The sequence below is a fragment of the Thalassophryne amazonica genome, chromosome 8 (assembly GCF_902500255.1).
Source record: "Thalassophryne amazonica chromosome 8, fThaAma1.1, whole genome shotgun sequence".
Classification (NCBI taxonomy): Eukaryota; Metazoa; Chordata; class Actinopteri; order Batrachoidiformes; family Batrachoididae; genus Thalassophryne; species Thalassophryne amazonica.
This window is the reverse complement of record NC_047110.1, coordinates 64,284,443-64,300,159: the sequence shown is the minus strand read 5'-3', so window position 1 is coordinate 64,300,159 and position 15,717 is coordinate 64,284,443. Positions and strand designations below refer to the sequence as shown.

The 15,717-nt window shown below is 39.5% G+C and overlaps 1 protein-coding gene across 3 annotated transcripts in view; it reads left to right on the top strand.

Annotated features, from left to right (window-relative positions):
- Nucleotides 1–15,717, top strand: part of scaper (S-phase cyclin A-associated protein in the ER) — a 234,050-nt gene that overhangs the window by 135,641 nt on the left and 82,692 nt on the right. For all 3 annotated transcript variants that reach the window (XM_034176502.1, XM_034176504.1, XM_034176503.1), the window contains one exon: nucleotides 11,754–11,869. In XM_034176502.1, the coding sequence (XP_034032393.1) occupies nucleotides 11,754–11,869 (116 nt within the window). The remainder of the gene's footprint in view (nucleotides 1–11,753; nucleotides 11,870–15,717) is intronic.

Here is a 15,717-nt window from a genome sequence, read left to right as displayed (position 1 = left end):
CCGTGCTCCAACACAAATTTGCAGATACCAAGTAAAGAATAATTACGAGATTAAAAATCAGTGTCAGATTGTTTAATTTAAAAACACAGGTAATCAGATACGCTCGAACTAAACCTTGATTTTGTTGTAAGAGTTAATGCTTCAGTATAAACATAAAAGCTTGTAGAAAAAGAATTTTGTGAGGATCCAAATGAAGATTTTTTTATTTATTATTATTATAATTATTATTATTTGGTTTATGTCCTCAGCAAAACAGATACTGATCTCATAAGTACGTGCATCCCTAATATAGGTTTCACCCATAACTATAAAAGTAAGTCCCTTCGGCTGCACACTTGTTTTCACTCAGGGTCGCCACAGCAGATCCAGGGTGGATCTGCATATTGATTTGGCACAAGTTTTACACCGGAAGCCATTCCTGGCGCAACTCCACATTACATGGAGAAATGTCGCAGGGCTGGGGTTTGAACCAGGAACCTGTCACACGGAAACCAAGTGCACTAACCACTTGGCCACCACCCCTGCCCATGTTTCACCCATAACTGTCAAATCTGAAAATATGAATTTATAGTGATACAACTGGGGTTGATTTGAAATGTGCCAAATGTAATTGGCCTAGGCTTTTCAATTTGAGACCAAGAAGAATTAAAGGATATGCCTGCATGTTTATGATGAGGGGAGAATATACAGCCCACTTCATGTAATGAGACTTAAATTTCATGCCAAATCATGGCTCAAGCCATCATAACAGCCCGCTATGTGCGCCTATGGGCGTGAGGATAGTGAGAGTACAGCATCCCATTAGTGACAAGGGGGATGGCTGGAGAGGCTATTACTGAATTTCCCCAGAGAGGCAAAGAAAGAAGTGGCTGTGCTGGGTGGCAAACCACCTTGTAAGGAGAGAGGAGGAGACCTGTGTGATGTGAGTAGCACGCAAGCTGTTGCTACATGGGGGCCCCTCCCCTCAGTTTGACATGGTCCCCGTGGGAAGTCAGAGGTCAGTGGGACATGGGAGATGTGCTCCATTCAGTGTTGCTGTCACCGATGTAGATCAAGGCTCTGTGTGGATGGGTTGACTTTGTCTTTTACCTCACTTTAAAAACACATTTTAACATTGCATTGACTGATTGTTTTAAATCAGTTACATCCACTCAAAGTTGTACATGGAACTGTGAGATTGTTCGCGGGCACAGCCTGGAGAACACTTCATTCTGTAAGCCTTGCAAAAAGTCAAATAAACAGAGTCTCAGTCAGCATTGCTGTCTGGCCCTCAAGTCAGGACCGTTTAGATTATTTGACCTAACAAGCATCTCTCATGTCATTGACTCACCTAGAGATTTGTTTTTCCCCTTCATATCTGATTAAGTCTCCACTTTCTCTGCTAATTCCTTTGACAACAACCTATATTCCTTTCTACAATGCTGCTGCGGTTATACTCAAACCCCCACACCCTCCCCCTGCTCTCTGCTCTACATCTCATGGCTGACCTCGTAGTAGTTCTCCCTCTGTGGCCCCTAATGGTTTATTTTGTGTCAAATTTGATTTTTTACTTTTGGGTGGATAACAGAATTTTCTAAATTTCTTTTTTTCCTCTCTTGTTACACAAACCTGCCCCTTTGATATAATTCATGTTGATATTTTGCCTGTTTATTACTATTTTAAATTTAAGGCTGCGTGGAGAAGGACAGTGTACATATGGCAGGATCTGTCAGGAACATGGTTCTCTGAGAACTAGACTGTATTTACAATTGCCAGCTGTCAGTCTGGTTGGGCCAACCAATGGGGTTGGAAGGACTTGTATCTAGAGACATGGGGGCAGGGGAAAGGCTGAATGGCCGGACAGACAGCATTTCTTGCTGTCGCCTCCAGGAGACTGACAGATACAGGCTTGATCAGCAACGTCAGAACATTGTCAAAGACAGCTAAAATTATTGCAGCATACCAGTGTTTTCTTAACATTTATATAGTCTTGACATCTTTGAGAAAAATTGTTGTTCTGCCTCTTCAAATAATGATAGTTGAGATGGAGTAGCTCATTCAGTTGGTTTTAAAAACCTATAACCTACCATATAACCTACCATATAATGTACTACAAGCTGATATTACAGATGTTTCACACAAACAGTACTTGTTTGTACCGTGGAAAGTATTTGATTTTGAACATTAATGGATGTTTTCAAACGTGTTGCGCCTCACAGTTATTTATTTGTTTATTTATTTGTATGAAAGCATGTCTTTAAAGGCCCGAACAAAGGCAAAAAGTCACAAAGCCACAAATCGTTGAGAAAAAGTGGACGAATGAGGCTGGACTTCTCCCATTACCGAAAACCCTGCGAGTGCAGAGAGCATAAAAGGCCGAAACAGAACTGAAACTAATGAAGCGAACAACGAACTTGACACTTTGCAACTGCGAGAGCTAGTTGTCTTGACAACAGCTTTGTCTTCACTACAACAACGTGTGTGCACACATACACGTTGCAGCCAGAGATGGCTGGAATGTGCGTAAATAGTTAAAGTAGTTGATTAAACGTCCTTGCTCTTGTTTCTGTATGAAAACGTTGGTTTTCGTCCCACGCATAGACGAGTCACATTCAGCTCGTCGGATCTTTAGTTATTGATCCGTTCAGATATTGTCAGCATTCGTATAAGATGTTGAACTTGGGAGGTTGGACGAAGTTGGACGACAGTCAAACAGAATGCTGCCGGTACGGGAACTATGCAAACGATGAACCATCAAGACAAAGCATAATGGAATACGGATGAATTGAGATTGTCTTCAGGATTCGTTCACATTTTTCAACAGTTTGAAAATTCTGACGAAGCGACAGCTACAGAAACGAAGCTGGATGATGGTTAATGATGTCTCAGAAAGTCAGTGTAAGTCCAGATTTCTTGTTTCGTTTTGGCATCGGTGTCCTTCATTATTGCCGTGTGAACGGGGCTTAAGATCTCAGTCACACTCGGTACAAATCCCAGTTGCATTCTATAAGGTAAGGTTTAAATCATAATCACATTCTGGATTTTGAATTCACAAACACCACTTAAATGCAATTTAAAATTCAGTCGCTCACATTTGACTATTGAATAATCAGTTTGGCAAGTGAAAAATTGAAATCATTAGCAATCACAATTTATTTTTTCCCTTTGATAGCATGATATTTGTTTCCTTACCACAAGCTCAGCAGTTGGTGAAACAGTTCCAAATGCCTGCTGTAGTTTGAAATCAGGGCTGTCTGTGGTTTCTGTGGCAGGTTTAATTTTGCGCCACACTGCCCTTTGATTAATTTTTTATTTTATAGAACAAACAGTCTCTACTTGTTTTCATGTTCACACAGCACTCACACTCTGTACTAAACCATACACCATTATGTCATGTAAACACATACGTTTATGCTAAGCATCTAAATGTTTACTCCAGCAGCTTTGTTGTGGTTTACAGTCGACTAGGCCCACAGAGCTTTGTAATCCACTTGCAGGCTTTCTTTTAGATTACATGATTATACATTACACATGAACATGAAATGATCTATTACATTAATATCAGTCTGCATAAGGTTTTACTTATAAGGGAGTGAAATCCTGAATTGGTTCAGTTCGAGGTTCTAGGTGGTCCTAATGAACTCTCCCAGTTGTTTCCCATCTGTTGGTGACACAGGACAACAGAAGCTGTGCTCTTCTTTGCTTTATTGCCATACTTGTGCATCTGAATACCCTGAGCATTCTGTGCAAAATTCTGCCTAAAGAGGGGGAAGTCCTTGCTCAGAGCGCCCATTTCAATCAAATGTTTGATTTCATCACAAATAAGAAATAAATGACAAATAACTAACCTGTTTGTGTCCATTTTTGTCCTGTGTGCATCGTTTTCTCATTTGTTAAATGTGTTCCATGCTAGCTGATGTCTGGCGAGTCTGTCGGAAAGTTCTGCACATGCTCAAAATTTTGAGCAGACATCAGACAGAGAACTTTACTTGTGGTGTAGGTGTGTTTTGTCTTGTGCATGATCGTAGCCTGCCAGTGGATGTCCAGTTGATGTTAAGCGCTTAATGAACATCAGAACCTGGACCTCCTGCCCCAGAGAGAATTTTTACCTTCAGGTGGTTAGACTTTTGAACAGTGGCACTTAAGCGAATGTTGTTGCTATGGACTATTTTATGAATGATTTATTAATGTGGTGGTCTATTTTTATTTATTTATTTATTTATTTTGCTTGGCTTATGTAGGTTTTATGGATTGTATTATTTGCTGTACTATTCATTATAGATTTTATGGGCTGAGAGAGTGCATTTGTTGAAAGCAATAAAAATGCATTTCATTGTATTTTTATTGTACGTTGTGCTTTTGAATGCATACAATAATGTATACTTCTATATATTAAAAGCCAAGTGGCCTCTGTGTACGACTTTGATCATGGACAAACTGGGGAGAGCTGACATTTGCTGTTTGGTATGCTTATGTATGTTGGGTCAAGGATGAACACTAGTGCAGCGGATAACTGAAAAAAAGTGCTTCAAATGGTGATGCAAGCACCAAATTTGGCACACATACTCCTTAGACATTACTCTTTTAAAAATGCCAGGTACCCAAGTGAACTTTCAATAGGCGGCCAAGAAGGGGTCAGTTGAAGTATTTCACAGGGGTCAAAATTTAAAAATGCTCCAATCATATTGAAAGCTATTACATATTATTTGTCTGATCATAAAGATTCCAAAAAGGTATAGTTTGGACTATCTGTGAATGAATGGTCTGGAGTTATGGGGTAAAAACAGCAAGAACACTGACAAAGGTCAATTTCAGTTTGTACGAGGGTCAAAAGTTAAAGTTGCTCCAATTTTGGTAAAAAGTGGTGCAAATTACTGGTTGAGCTAATAGGATTAATAAATGGAATAGTTTTGACTGTGTTGTGTGCTTGGTTTGCAAAGTAAAGGTTAAACAATATCAGCATCCAATGGATTCTATGACATATGACATGCTACCCTGTAACATGATAACTAAGCATGATATGTGATGCAAACTATTCCTTTTTAAAACTGTATTCACCCAACTAATAATTTGCATCACTTTTTACCAAAATTGTAGCAACTTTAACTTTTGACCCCTGTACAAATTGAAATTGACCTTTGTCACTGTTCTTGCTGTTTTTACCCCATAACTCCGGAACATTCATTCACAGATAGTTCAAACTATACCTTTTTGGAATCTTGATGATCAGACAAATAATATGGAATACCTTTCAATATGATTGGAGCATTTTTAAATTTTGACACCTGTGTAATACTTCAATTGACCCCTTCATGGCCACCTATTGAAAGTTCACATGGGTACCCGGCATTTTTTTTTTAAAGAGTAATGTCTAAGGAGTATGTGTGCCAAATTTGGTGCTTGCATCACCATTTGAAGGATCCCTCAGTAAATATTCACGTATCTGCTCCACTACACCGCCAAAATCAAACGTTGATAGGACGAATAATTTTGGAGAAACTATGGATATTAGCTAACAACAGTGAACCACAGACGTTGATAATTGCATTCTGGACTCGCACACCATTCCAAATCATTATAGAAACTTTGCCTAATTTATTACCACCCTTGAAAAATGTCAGCTACCTATTTTATAAACACTACCCAAGCTAGAGCCCATGGATCCCCATGGGCAATGTCCAACTTTAACTTAGATGGAATAAATTGTGCTGTCACCATATGCAAAATAGTTCATGGGGAAACTGGTGACTGGAACCACTCTCTAAGAGTGGAGGTCATAGTGATCACATGGATTTGAGGGCAGTTCAAGAATGTTTTTAATCTGCTTATCATATCAAAATGTTAAAATTTACACAATAACAATGGGGGTTGTGGGGGAATCACAATCCTAACCTTTACTCCCTGCATACCTCGATAGCCCTAATGCTACCCTATGTGGGTAGCATTAGGGTGGTCCTCTACAATATGCCAAAATAAAAAATGTGACTTTCTTAAGGTGCTTCCTGACAAAATTGTTAGTCATGATGTTTTGCGCAAAATTTTATTCATATACAACTATTCTAAGCACTGCTGCATGCGGGGTGGAAATTGCAGTGGTTGACCATATTAGCACAAACCAGCAATAGTAATGTCCCTGTTCACAAATGAAATACAAATTGAAACAGCAATCCTTTCTCCTTTAACTGACCATACAGGATAGATAATAAAGTATTACATGTCACTGTCCACCTATTTGATGAAAACAAACAGTCATGGGAAATGGTGTTTGGTTCAGATTTTCTTCACCTCCGGGAACTGACATCGATGCCACTCAACAACTTGCAGCAGGTATTGGCGCTGCTGTTCATCCTTCATTAGGATCTGATTGTAATCATGGATAAGTACAACTCCTCGCTCAGCAAAATCATTGACAGCAGCAATGTTATTCAGGACCTGCTGTGATGACTGGAATGATGAGTCATCCTCCCCCTCTGAAGGGTCCTTGATGAGGAAGTCCATGTTGACATTGAATGCCTCAGAAATGCGACCTGAGGCAGATGTAACAAAATCTTCCACTAATGAACTAATGTATCCATTCCATAACTCAAAATTTCACTTGCACATATCAAAAAACAGGGGCCGGGTGGCAGTGGTTATTGTTTTCAAATCTCATGAAATTTCACCCAATTTATTTTTACCCCTAAAGAAACCCAAAAAAATGAAAAGCACCTTGAAAATGTTGGTTTGTTTTTCAGGATCACTCTAGGGTAGCATACCTGGCAGCTTGTTTTGAGAACAGGATGGATGCAGTCTTTAGCACTTGCTTCTAGTCTTTTAGCTAGTATAGACTACATACATTAAAGTGACACCAGGGTTTTTGTCTTTCTCTATGTAAGGTGACAAACGTATTCTAAAAATTGATGTCTTTACTGCAGTCCAATCTTCACTGGCCTCTTAGTCATTGTTTTCATCCTGCTATATTTGTGTGCAAATGAAGCCATCTGTGTATGTACGCCATTATTGTAATTAAATACAAACAGGATTTTTTTTTTTGTTTCTCTTTCATGACAAAGATTCTGAAAAAGATGTGTAATCACCAGATGCTTTGTTCCACTTGCGTTGATAGCTGCTTTGTATAATACATAGCTCAGCACTGGACGATTGCAGAGCTACTATTAAGCACAACAATTCTTTATAGTTATCGTTTTTTTGTGAAATGTGTATTTTCACAGTACTACTTTGGTGTCTTTTTGTTTTCTGAGCCCCGTTGCATGTGTAGCCTACCTAAGGATCGTATTTCAGATAGTTTGAACTTTATCCTCTTCTTGTATTGTTCTATCATCACAACAGATAAAGCTGTCAGCAGAGCAGAAAAGACACTGACTAGCCAAGCAGCTCTTGTCTGGTTTTCACAGGAGACAGCCAGGACTGGGCAGGTCCCGGTTACCCTGTTAATACTGTTTGATAAGCTGCTGTGAAAGAGGTGCCTTTTCTCATTTAGCCTAGAAGCTTTTAGGTAGTGTGTTGATGGGAAGGTTAAGAGAGGGGTTAAGCCTTGCAAAATGACTGAAACCTAATTTATTAGATAAGGAATCTGCTGGTAAATTACAGAAGTGGAGTCTTTTAGCAAACAGTGCTCAGGCTCTAGAGATTGCATTTGATATATTTCTCACTGTGTTTGAGACAATCTCTTTGGTATGTTGTAATGTTTTTAACAAACCAAACCCTGAATAATTGTTCAGTGTGTCTAACACCGGAATCACAGAGCAGTTACCTTAGCAGCAGGCAGATGAAGAGCTTATCTGAAATTTGGTAATGTACCTCAATCTCAATGTGTTCAGGCTTGTTGGCAGCTTCCCATGTGTGGAACAAAAGTGTTGTAAAGTGGCTGGATTTTACTGCTGTCACAGCAGTAAGGAGCTTGTAACCTCATTAGGTGGAGGAGTGACCCGCAGTGTAACACAGTACACACGTTTTCCAGTTGTGTGAAGAAGGTTCACCTTCAGCTGCTCCCTTCCAGCCCCTTTCCTCCCTTCTGACCAAGGGATAAACATGCCTGATAACAGTACTCACTCTTGGCTTTGTACTTGTTGATTTACACAACACTGTAGCACCAGTGTCTGACCCTCTGCCAATTACTCTAACTCTTCTCTCCTATCATCACAAGAGGTCAGGACCCAACTGAACCAGCAACATGTGTTCATAAATTTTATGCAGTAGACTGATTAAAAAAAAAATTCTCGCCCAGTTCTTGTATTGTAGCATTGTATTGTATGTGAAGTGCGTAAAGAAGAATATAATTAAGCATTTTGTAAAAATGTGTTCCACTTTGCATAGGCCCGTTGATGTCTGAGAAGGGCCCATGATATGGAGAAAACAGGCCATTAGTTGAGACACTGGGGGGCCATTCGCCCGTACCACTCTGTTAAAATAAGAATCACTGATTTAGGACATTTTATCAGTTTATTTTTTCGCATATCAACTCCAGTGTTGAATATTTTTAAGAATGAAAAATTCATTGTTCTTTAAAAGGATGCACTTTCATTCTTATATTATCATTAAATTAGTGGCATATAATGGTCTTAAAACAACGATGACGATAATATATTGTTTATTGTGATATTTTCTGAGCCAATAGATAGCTCAACAAATTTTCTTGTCTTAACAGGCCTATCACTAGTAAATCTTTTTCATCACATACCTGAAACCTGAACAGCAATTTTTTTTATTATTATTATTTGATGTTTGAAAATTTGGTTTGTATTTTGATAATTGATTAGTTTCTTTTGGGACATCATGGTGGCTTCATGGTAAGCACTGATGCCTCACAGCTCCAGCTTCCTCCCAGGTGAATTGGAAACTTTAAATTTGGCCGTAGGTGTGCGTGCAGGTGTGAATGTTTTTGTCTGTCTCTATGTGGCCCTGCGACAGACTGGTGTCCTGTCCAGGGTGTATCCTGCCTCATGCCCCAAGACTGCTGGGATAAGCTCCAGTGCCACCGTGACCCTTAATTGGGGTAAGCGGGTATAGAGAGTGGATGGATGGATGGATGGATGGATGGATTGATTAGTTTTTTTTTTTATGTAAATGTTTAATTTGATTTTTTAATGTAGTAGAAATATTTGGAAAATCTTAACTGAATTTTCTGTTGACTGTTGAAAGAAGGAAAAATGTGTTCTGCATCTGAAAACAGGAAAATATAGTATCAAATTTTTCCTAAGTGTTATGTTTGTTTGTTTTTTCCTCCACTGACATTCTAAAAGATATTTAACATAGTAATAGTTACAGAAATATAAATAGAGGAACAAAAATCTAGAGAATCTGGTACCATGACATTATTTGACATTAATAAATATGACTTACTAGAGGGACACTGGACACAAGAAGAGGGACACTGGACGTATTGACAGACTGGTGAGAAAAGCTGGCTCTGTGGTTGGCACTGAGCTGGAGTCCTTAGCATCGGTAGCTGAGAAAAGGACCCTCAGCAAACATCTGTCAATCATGGACAAAAGCACCACCCCCTACACAGCACACTAAACAGGCAGAGAATCCTGTTCAGTGGTAGACTGCTTTCTCTGTCATGCTCAACAGACAGGCTGAGGAAATCTTTGTTCCCCCGGGCCATTCAGCTTTTTAACTTTTCCCTGAAGGGGCAGGAAAATATGGATTACTGGGTTTGAGTTCCCAACTATTTTATATTTATTTATCAGAAATTTTTATGCATTGAAAATGCTTATTGTGTTTTTAAGATTCCTGTAGACTTTCAGTACGGACACATTGGCCCACCCTTTGCACTGCTCCCCTACTGGTGCACTTACAGTGACTGAAGGTGGAATGTATCCTCACCATGAATGTCCATTCTATTGGTGTTTGTGCTTTTTCCTTGTCCTTGTGTGTGTTGAATGCACTGTATAAGTATGTGTCTTGAGCTACGGAGTGTTTAAATTTCCTTTTGGCTAATTAAAGTATCTATCTATTTATCTTATCTTTTTAATCTATTATAGAAACGCCTATTTTAGAAATGTATTTAAATCATATGTTTAGTGTGTCTGTATATATGTAGCTGTCATTACCCAAGGCCATCAAATATGGCCATCGGGTATTGCAAAGGCTTTGCGTCCCTCCATCTGTCTGTGCTCAGGATAAGTCCAGTCCTATTACTGCCAGAGTCTTCAAATTAACAGAGAACATTCTTGGGACACAGACCTTGTACAGGTTCAAAGATGGCTAACCTTGACCTATTTTAAGAGGTATTTTAAAATGTTAAAAAGTCACATTCTGTTTCAATCTGTTTTGATTTTTGAGTGGTGGGGGTGACAGCCAATCAGAATAGAGATGCATTAATGTGAGAGGCTGCTGTCCTCAAAACCACTTTGTTTTATGTGTTTTACATCTTTCTCATATATTATGTAAAATAAATAAAAAGAAATAAATATTTCTAAAACTGAAAACGCTGTTTTTGGAACCTGATAACACCTCTGAACTTAACAAGACATTTTGCGGACATTAGTATGCTGACGTCACAGGCTGGTCTAGCTAGCTGCAAAACTCCATTTTATTTGTGTGTAAATAGAACCTCTTTGTCACATATTATGTAAAAGCTAACAAGAAATGAACACTTCTAAAACTGAAAATGCTGTTTTTGGAACCTGATAACACCTCTGGAGTCATTCACAAGACATTTTACAGACATCAGCATGCACACTAATTTCCACTAACTCAAAGCTAACTTCTGCTCTTGTCAAAAGCTCATGCTAATATTTTTTTATTCTTTTACCATTTTATGTGGGCCAAGTGCCTTAAATAAAGAAATATTAATCTGTTATTTAAAGAGTTGACAGTTACTTTTCTGCTGATTGACTAATGGACTGGAAGTTTTTTCACTACTTCAGTCAGCACATTATTAGTGAAAATTTGTGTGAAAAGTACAGTGACCCCTGTACTTTCTCTTAGTTGTGACATTTAAAAATGGGTATTTGCAACAAGTTATGTATGCAGTTCTCATTTGCTTCAGATTTCAAACAAAGCTGTTAAGATGTAACCCTTGATATTGTCCTATACTATACTGAGACTTGGAGAGTGAATGTTCAGTTAAATGTTGCTTTTGATCTTGCAGTGATATTTATTGTTGTGTACTTTTTTTTTTTTTTGTTGCAATAATCTTAAATAGAATTTGTATAGTTGCTGTTGGACACTAAACATTTGAGTTTAGGTGTTTATTCTGAATAGTGATACTTAGAAACATGAGAATCATTCCTTGCAAGTGTAATACACTGGACGGCATTAATGGTTAAAAGGAAGTCTCTGGGTAGGATTAAGTTGGTCTTTTTATCCCGGTATGTGTCGACACAACAGGTGAAGTAACACAAGTAGTAGCATCCTTGACTCTGCAGATGAATCTAATGTGTTTTTGTGTACTAGACTTTTAGAATGTCTTCATCTTAAAGTTCAGTAAATTCCCTATTCTTTGTCTGGCAAAGTGGGTTTTTTTTATCAATTTCCCTGGTCACCAGTGAAGACCACCCTGGTGTTAACTGGAGCTTGAAGAGTATTTGCCTTTCACTGAAACTTGACATTGTAGGGTGGAGTCAGGTTGTGCATTTTTGAGATTAAACAGGAATACTTCAGGGATCACTTTGTTTCAGATTTCAGTCCCTCACCTCTGTAGGAGAAAGACGGGTTTCCTTTCTGATGTGAACTATGTAATCCTCTGTTCAGCCTTTGGCTTGCTTTCCCCTGACTATATATCAGTCTGTCTCAGTCTTTTCTCTTGTATGCCCTTGTCTCATCAGAACAATGCAGACCAAGTGGCTTTCCAAGTGGGCGGCGGCCTGTCTGCTCTGGAGCAAATTTTGCAGGTCATCACTGCTGTGTCCACACCTACAACAGTTCCTCGTATTCCTCTCAAGTGAGTACCATTGTCAGTTTTTTTTTTTTTTTTTGGAGTTGGGGGGAGGGTATATATATACACACACACACACAAACTATATATATTATTCTTAATAAACAGGCCCTGGGTTATTGTTCTATGATTTAGCAAATAGGATACTAAGCCTTTAGCTGACTGTTGAGGTTTAATACATTTTTTCCTTTCCTAAGCCTTTTGAAACACCAAGCAGATTGTTTTGTCAAAACGAACAGCTTACATCAAAGTGTTATTGAGGCCATTGGCAAGGATATCTCTGACATTTTGGATTTCAGACTTTAGGTTTTGCTCCAGTGTTATCAGAGCTTTGGATATTTTCTGCAATGACAGCAAATTCATCTGACCTAAATCTGTGAAATGTGGCTGATGATGACTCCTTGATGACCTTGCTAAACCTACATAAGAATGCTTATGTTGTTTACATAACATATATTAATGCAGTCTGGACCATTGGAAAAAATGCTTTTGATTTCAGAAACCCTGATATGTTTTTAATCATTTTGTTATTCTGGTTGCAGTGATCCTCCAGTGCAGCGCTGCACCGGTGTCGCAGACCAAACGGTCCACCCCTAAAAATCGGTCTGCCTTTTGCATCTGCGCATGTGTCATTTCAGACCACAGCAGCACGTCTGAGACGGTGTCTCTTCACCCAAAGCAATCAAATGGATTAATGGGATTAGTAACCATCAGATGATAAAGATAAAACTTCTTAAATCATTCTAAAGTCAGTTTTAAGCAGAAACAAGGCCATTTTAAGCAGAAATTAGGCAAAATTCCGTTGACACATTGAAATGACCGACACGCAGTGAACGCATCAGTTAGCAGCTCGTTTAGCTGGGACGCTCTGAATTCATGTGGAAATGATTGTTGTACAAAAGCTTCAGATATCTGTCGCTGAGACAGATGATGACTGGAGTACAGTTTGAAGCAGAAATGAGGTGTTAATCCGTGAACCGCGTCATCATCGCATCATCAGGAGGACCGATTTTTAGGGGACCGTTTACCCGGCGACACGGCACACATTAATTAAAAAAATAATAAATAAATCACAGTGTGAGGCAGAGTGGCAGCTTTGCGTTTCAGATACATTTTTGTTTCACCACTTCTCTAACAGGCTGCTGTATATTAAAACGGCTTTCAACATATAGTGTTGTGTATATACAGTATGGGTGGCGGGGGGGAATTCGTACACAGAATATTATATTAATTCTATATTTTGACATTCGCCATTTCATTCACCTGCAGGAACGAAGCGCCAGCTGCAGGAACGAAGCTGGGCGACGATCAAACGAAAGTCAGCGAAAGTCCAGATTTCTTGTTTCGTTTGGGCTTTGTTGCCCTTCGTTAAGTGCTGCGTGATCGGGCCTTAAGCTCATGCTTGTTGGGCTGACAGCAATGTGTTTATTATAACAATACAGCATCACACACAAGAATATCAGAAGTCTGCAGATGGTTCAGAATACTGCTGCTAAAGTCGTGACTAAATCCAGGAGATTTGATCACAATACACCTGTTTTGGCTTCCCTTCACTGGCTTCCTGTACTTTTAAGAGTTGATTTTAAGTTTTTGCTGCTGGCTTACAAGGCACTAAATGGTATTGCACCTTCCTATCTTGCTTAACTTGTTAAACCTTATGTGTCTTCTTGTGATCCGCATTCACAGGATATACATTTGCCCTGTGTTCCCAGGCTTGAAAAGAAGTCAGCAGGTTTTGAAGCCTTTGATTACTGAGGTCTGACTCTGTGGAACAGTTTGCCTGTTTACATTAGAAAGTCTCGTACAGCTGAATCGTTTAAGGCAAATCTTAAAACTTTTTTAGATGAACTGTTTTTTATCATGTTCTATTATGTTGAAGACTTTGAGGGTTGGTTTCCAAGCGGATAAGTGTGCTTGTTTCCAGTGTGGAAGGTTCACGGTTCAAGGCCACCCCTACCCATTCTTCATGTAATGTGGAGTTGTGTCAGGAAGAGTATCTCGTGATTAAAAAATTATGCAGATCCACCACGGATCTGCTGTGGCGACCTCGAGTAAAATGAGGGAGAAGGGACTTAATTATGTTAAACATTTTGTAAATCTTTCTGTTTAAAGTGCTATATAAATACATGTATTATTATTATTACTACTATTGTAACAAGTGTTACAAGATGCAAACAAAAATCATGATATGCTTTAATATCAAATTGCACTACTGGTCGATCGCATTTCTTAGGAATCACGATGTGTATCAAATCAGCCACACAAGTATTGTGATATGCATCGTATCGGCAGAAAGAAATGCAACTTCCCGACACTTCTATGACAGTCTGTGGTTGATTACTTGCAAACTCTTAATTGCAATCTGAGCTGAGTTATTTTTATAACTGCTTTACTTTATAACTATATAATATTGTTTTCTGAGCAGTTTCAACATATAGTGTTGTGTATATACAGTATGGGTGGCGGGGGGGAATTCGTACACAGAATATTATATTAATTCTATATTTTGACATTCGCCATTTCAAGTCCAGAATCAATACCATTCAAATTCATTTAGTGATGGACAACATGACAATAATGTATTACTGCTTTCATTTAGCAGAGGGCAAAATGTAGACCTAATTTAAGTATTATGTAATCACTGTTTCAGACAGACAAGGGGGGAAAAATGATGGCAGACTGTAAAAAATTTCCCTGCGGATCAAAGTGACCGCTGATGAATATGTAGTTTGACTAACAGCCAGAGAGTGCAGAAGTTAAGGTTATGGTTGAGCCTTTACTTTTAAGTGAAACTACTCAGATGGCGCCGACTGTTCATGTCAGCCGTGCTGTAGGCGTGGTTGCCTTGGCGTGCTGTAGGCAGACACTGTAGTGTGGCTTAACACGACCTCTGATTTTTACACCATCCATCCATCCATTTTCTTCCGCTTTATCTGGAGTCGGGTCGCGGGGGCAGCAGCTCAAGCAAAAGCTGCCCAGACCTCCCGATCCACACACACACCTCCCCGAGCTCCTCCGGGGGAACCTCGAGGCGTTCCCAAGCCAGCCGAGAGACGTAGTCCCTCCAGCGTGTCCTGGGTCTTCCCCAGGGCCTCCTCCCAATGGGACGTGCCCGGAACACCTCTCCAGCGAGGCGTCCAGGGGGCATCCGGAAAAGATGTCCGAGCCACCTCAGCTGGCTCCTTTCGATGTGGAGGAGCAGCGGCTCGACTCCGAGCTCCTCCCGAGTGACCGAGCTCCTCACCCTATCTCTAAGGAGCTCGGTCACCCTATGATTTTTACACAGAACACTGAAAAAGTAAAACCAAGATAATAAGAACAGTTTGTCTGCCTGATGTGCCATGGCAGACATTGATACCATTCACACCACTTTGTATGCAGCCAAGTCTGGTTTTATGAAACATACATTGGCACCCAGCAGTTTACTTCAAAGAACAGTCTCAATTCCATGGATACTGCACTTATTAGGGTGTTAAATGAGTCCAGGCTTTCTGCTAAAGTTTGCATCATGTCAGCGTTTCATCCACGCAGAACCAGCATTTTCAGAGCCCAAAAATGCTACTTTTTGAAACCAGGTTCCAGAGTGAGAAAACTTCAAAACACCATCTTTTTGTTTTTGTATCTACATCCAATATGCAATTTTTGTGAAACAGTCATGTCATAGCCACACCTTTCTAACCTCAGCCTTAACTCCCTGCCACAATAAGTCACATAACAACGACAGACTAGACTTGTGTTCATGCTACAGAAGCTACTGAAATTATTGGGGCTACTATAGCAAATTCTTCTGGTCCTCAGTCATGTCTTGTAGTTTAGCAGATTTATAATCCAGTGTGACTCAAAGCAGAAGTTCC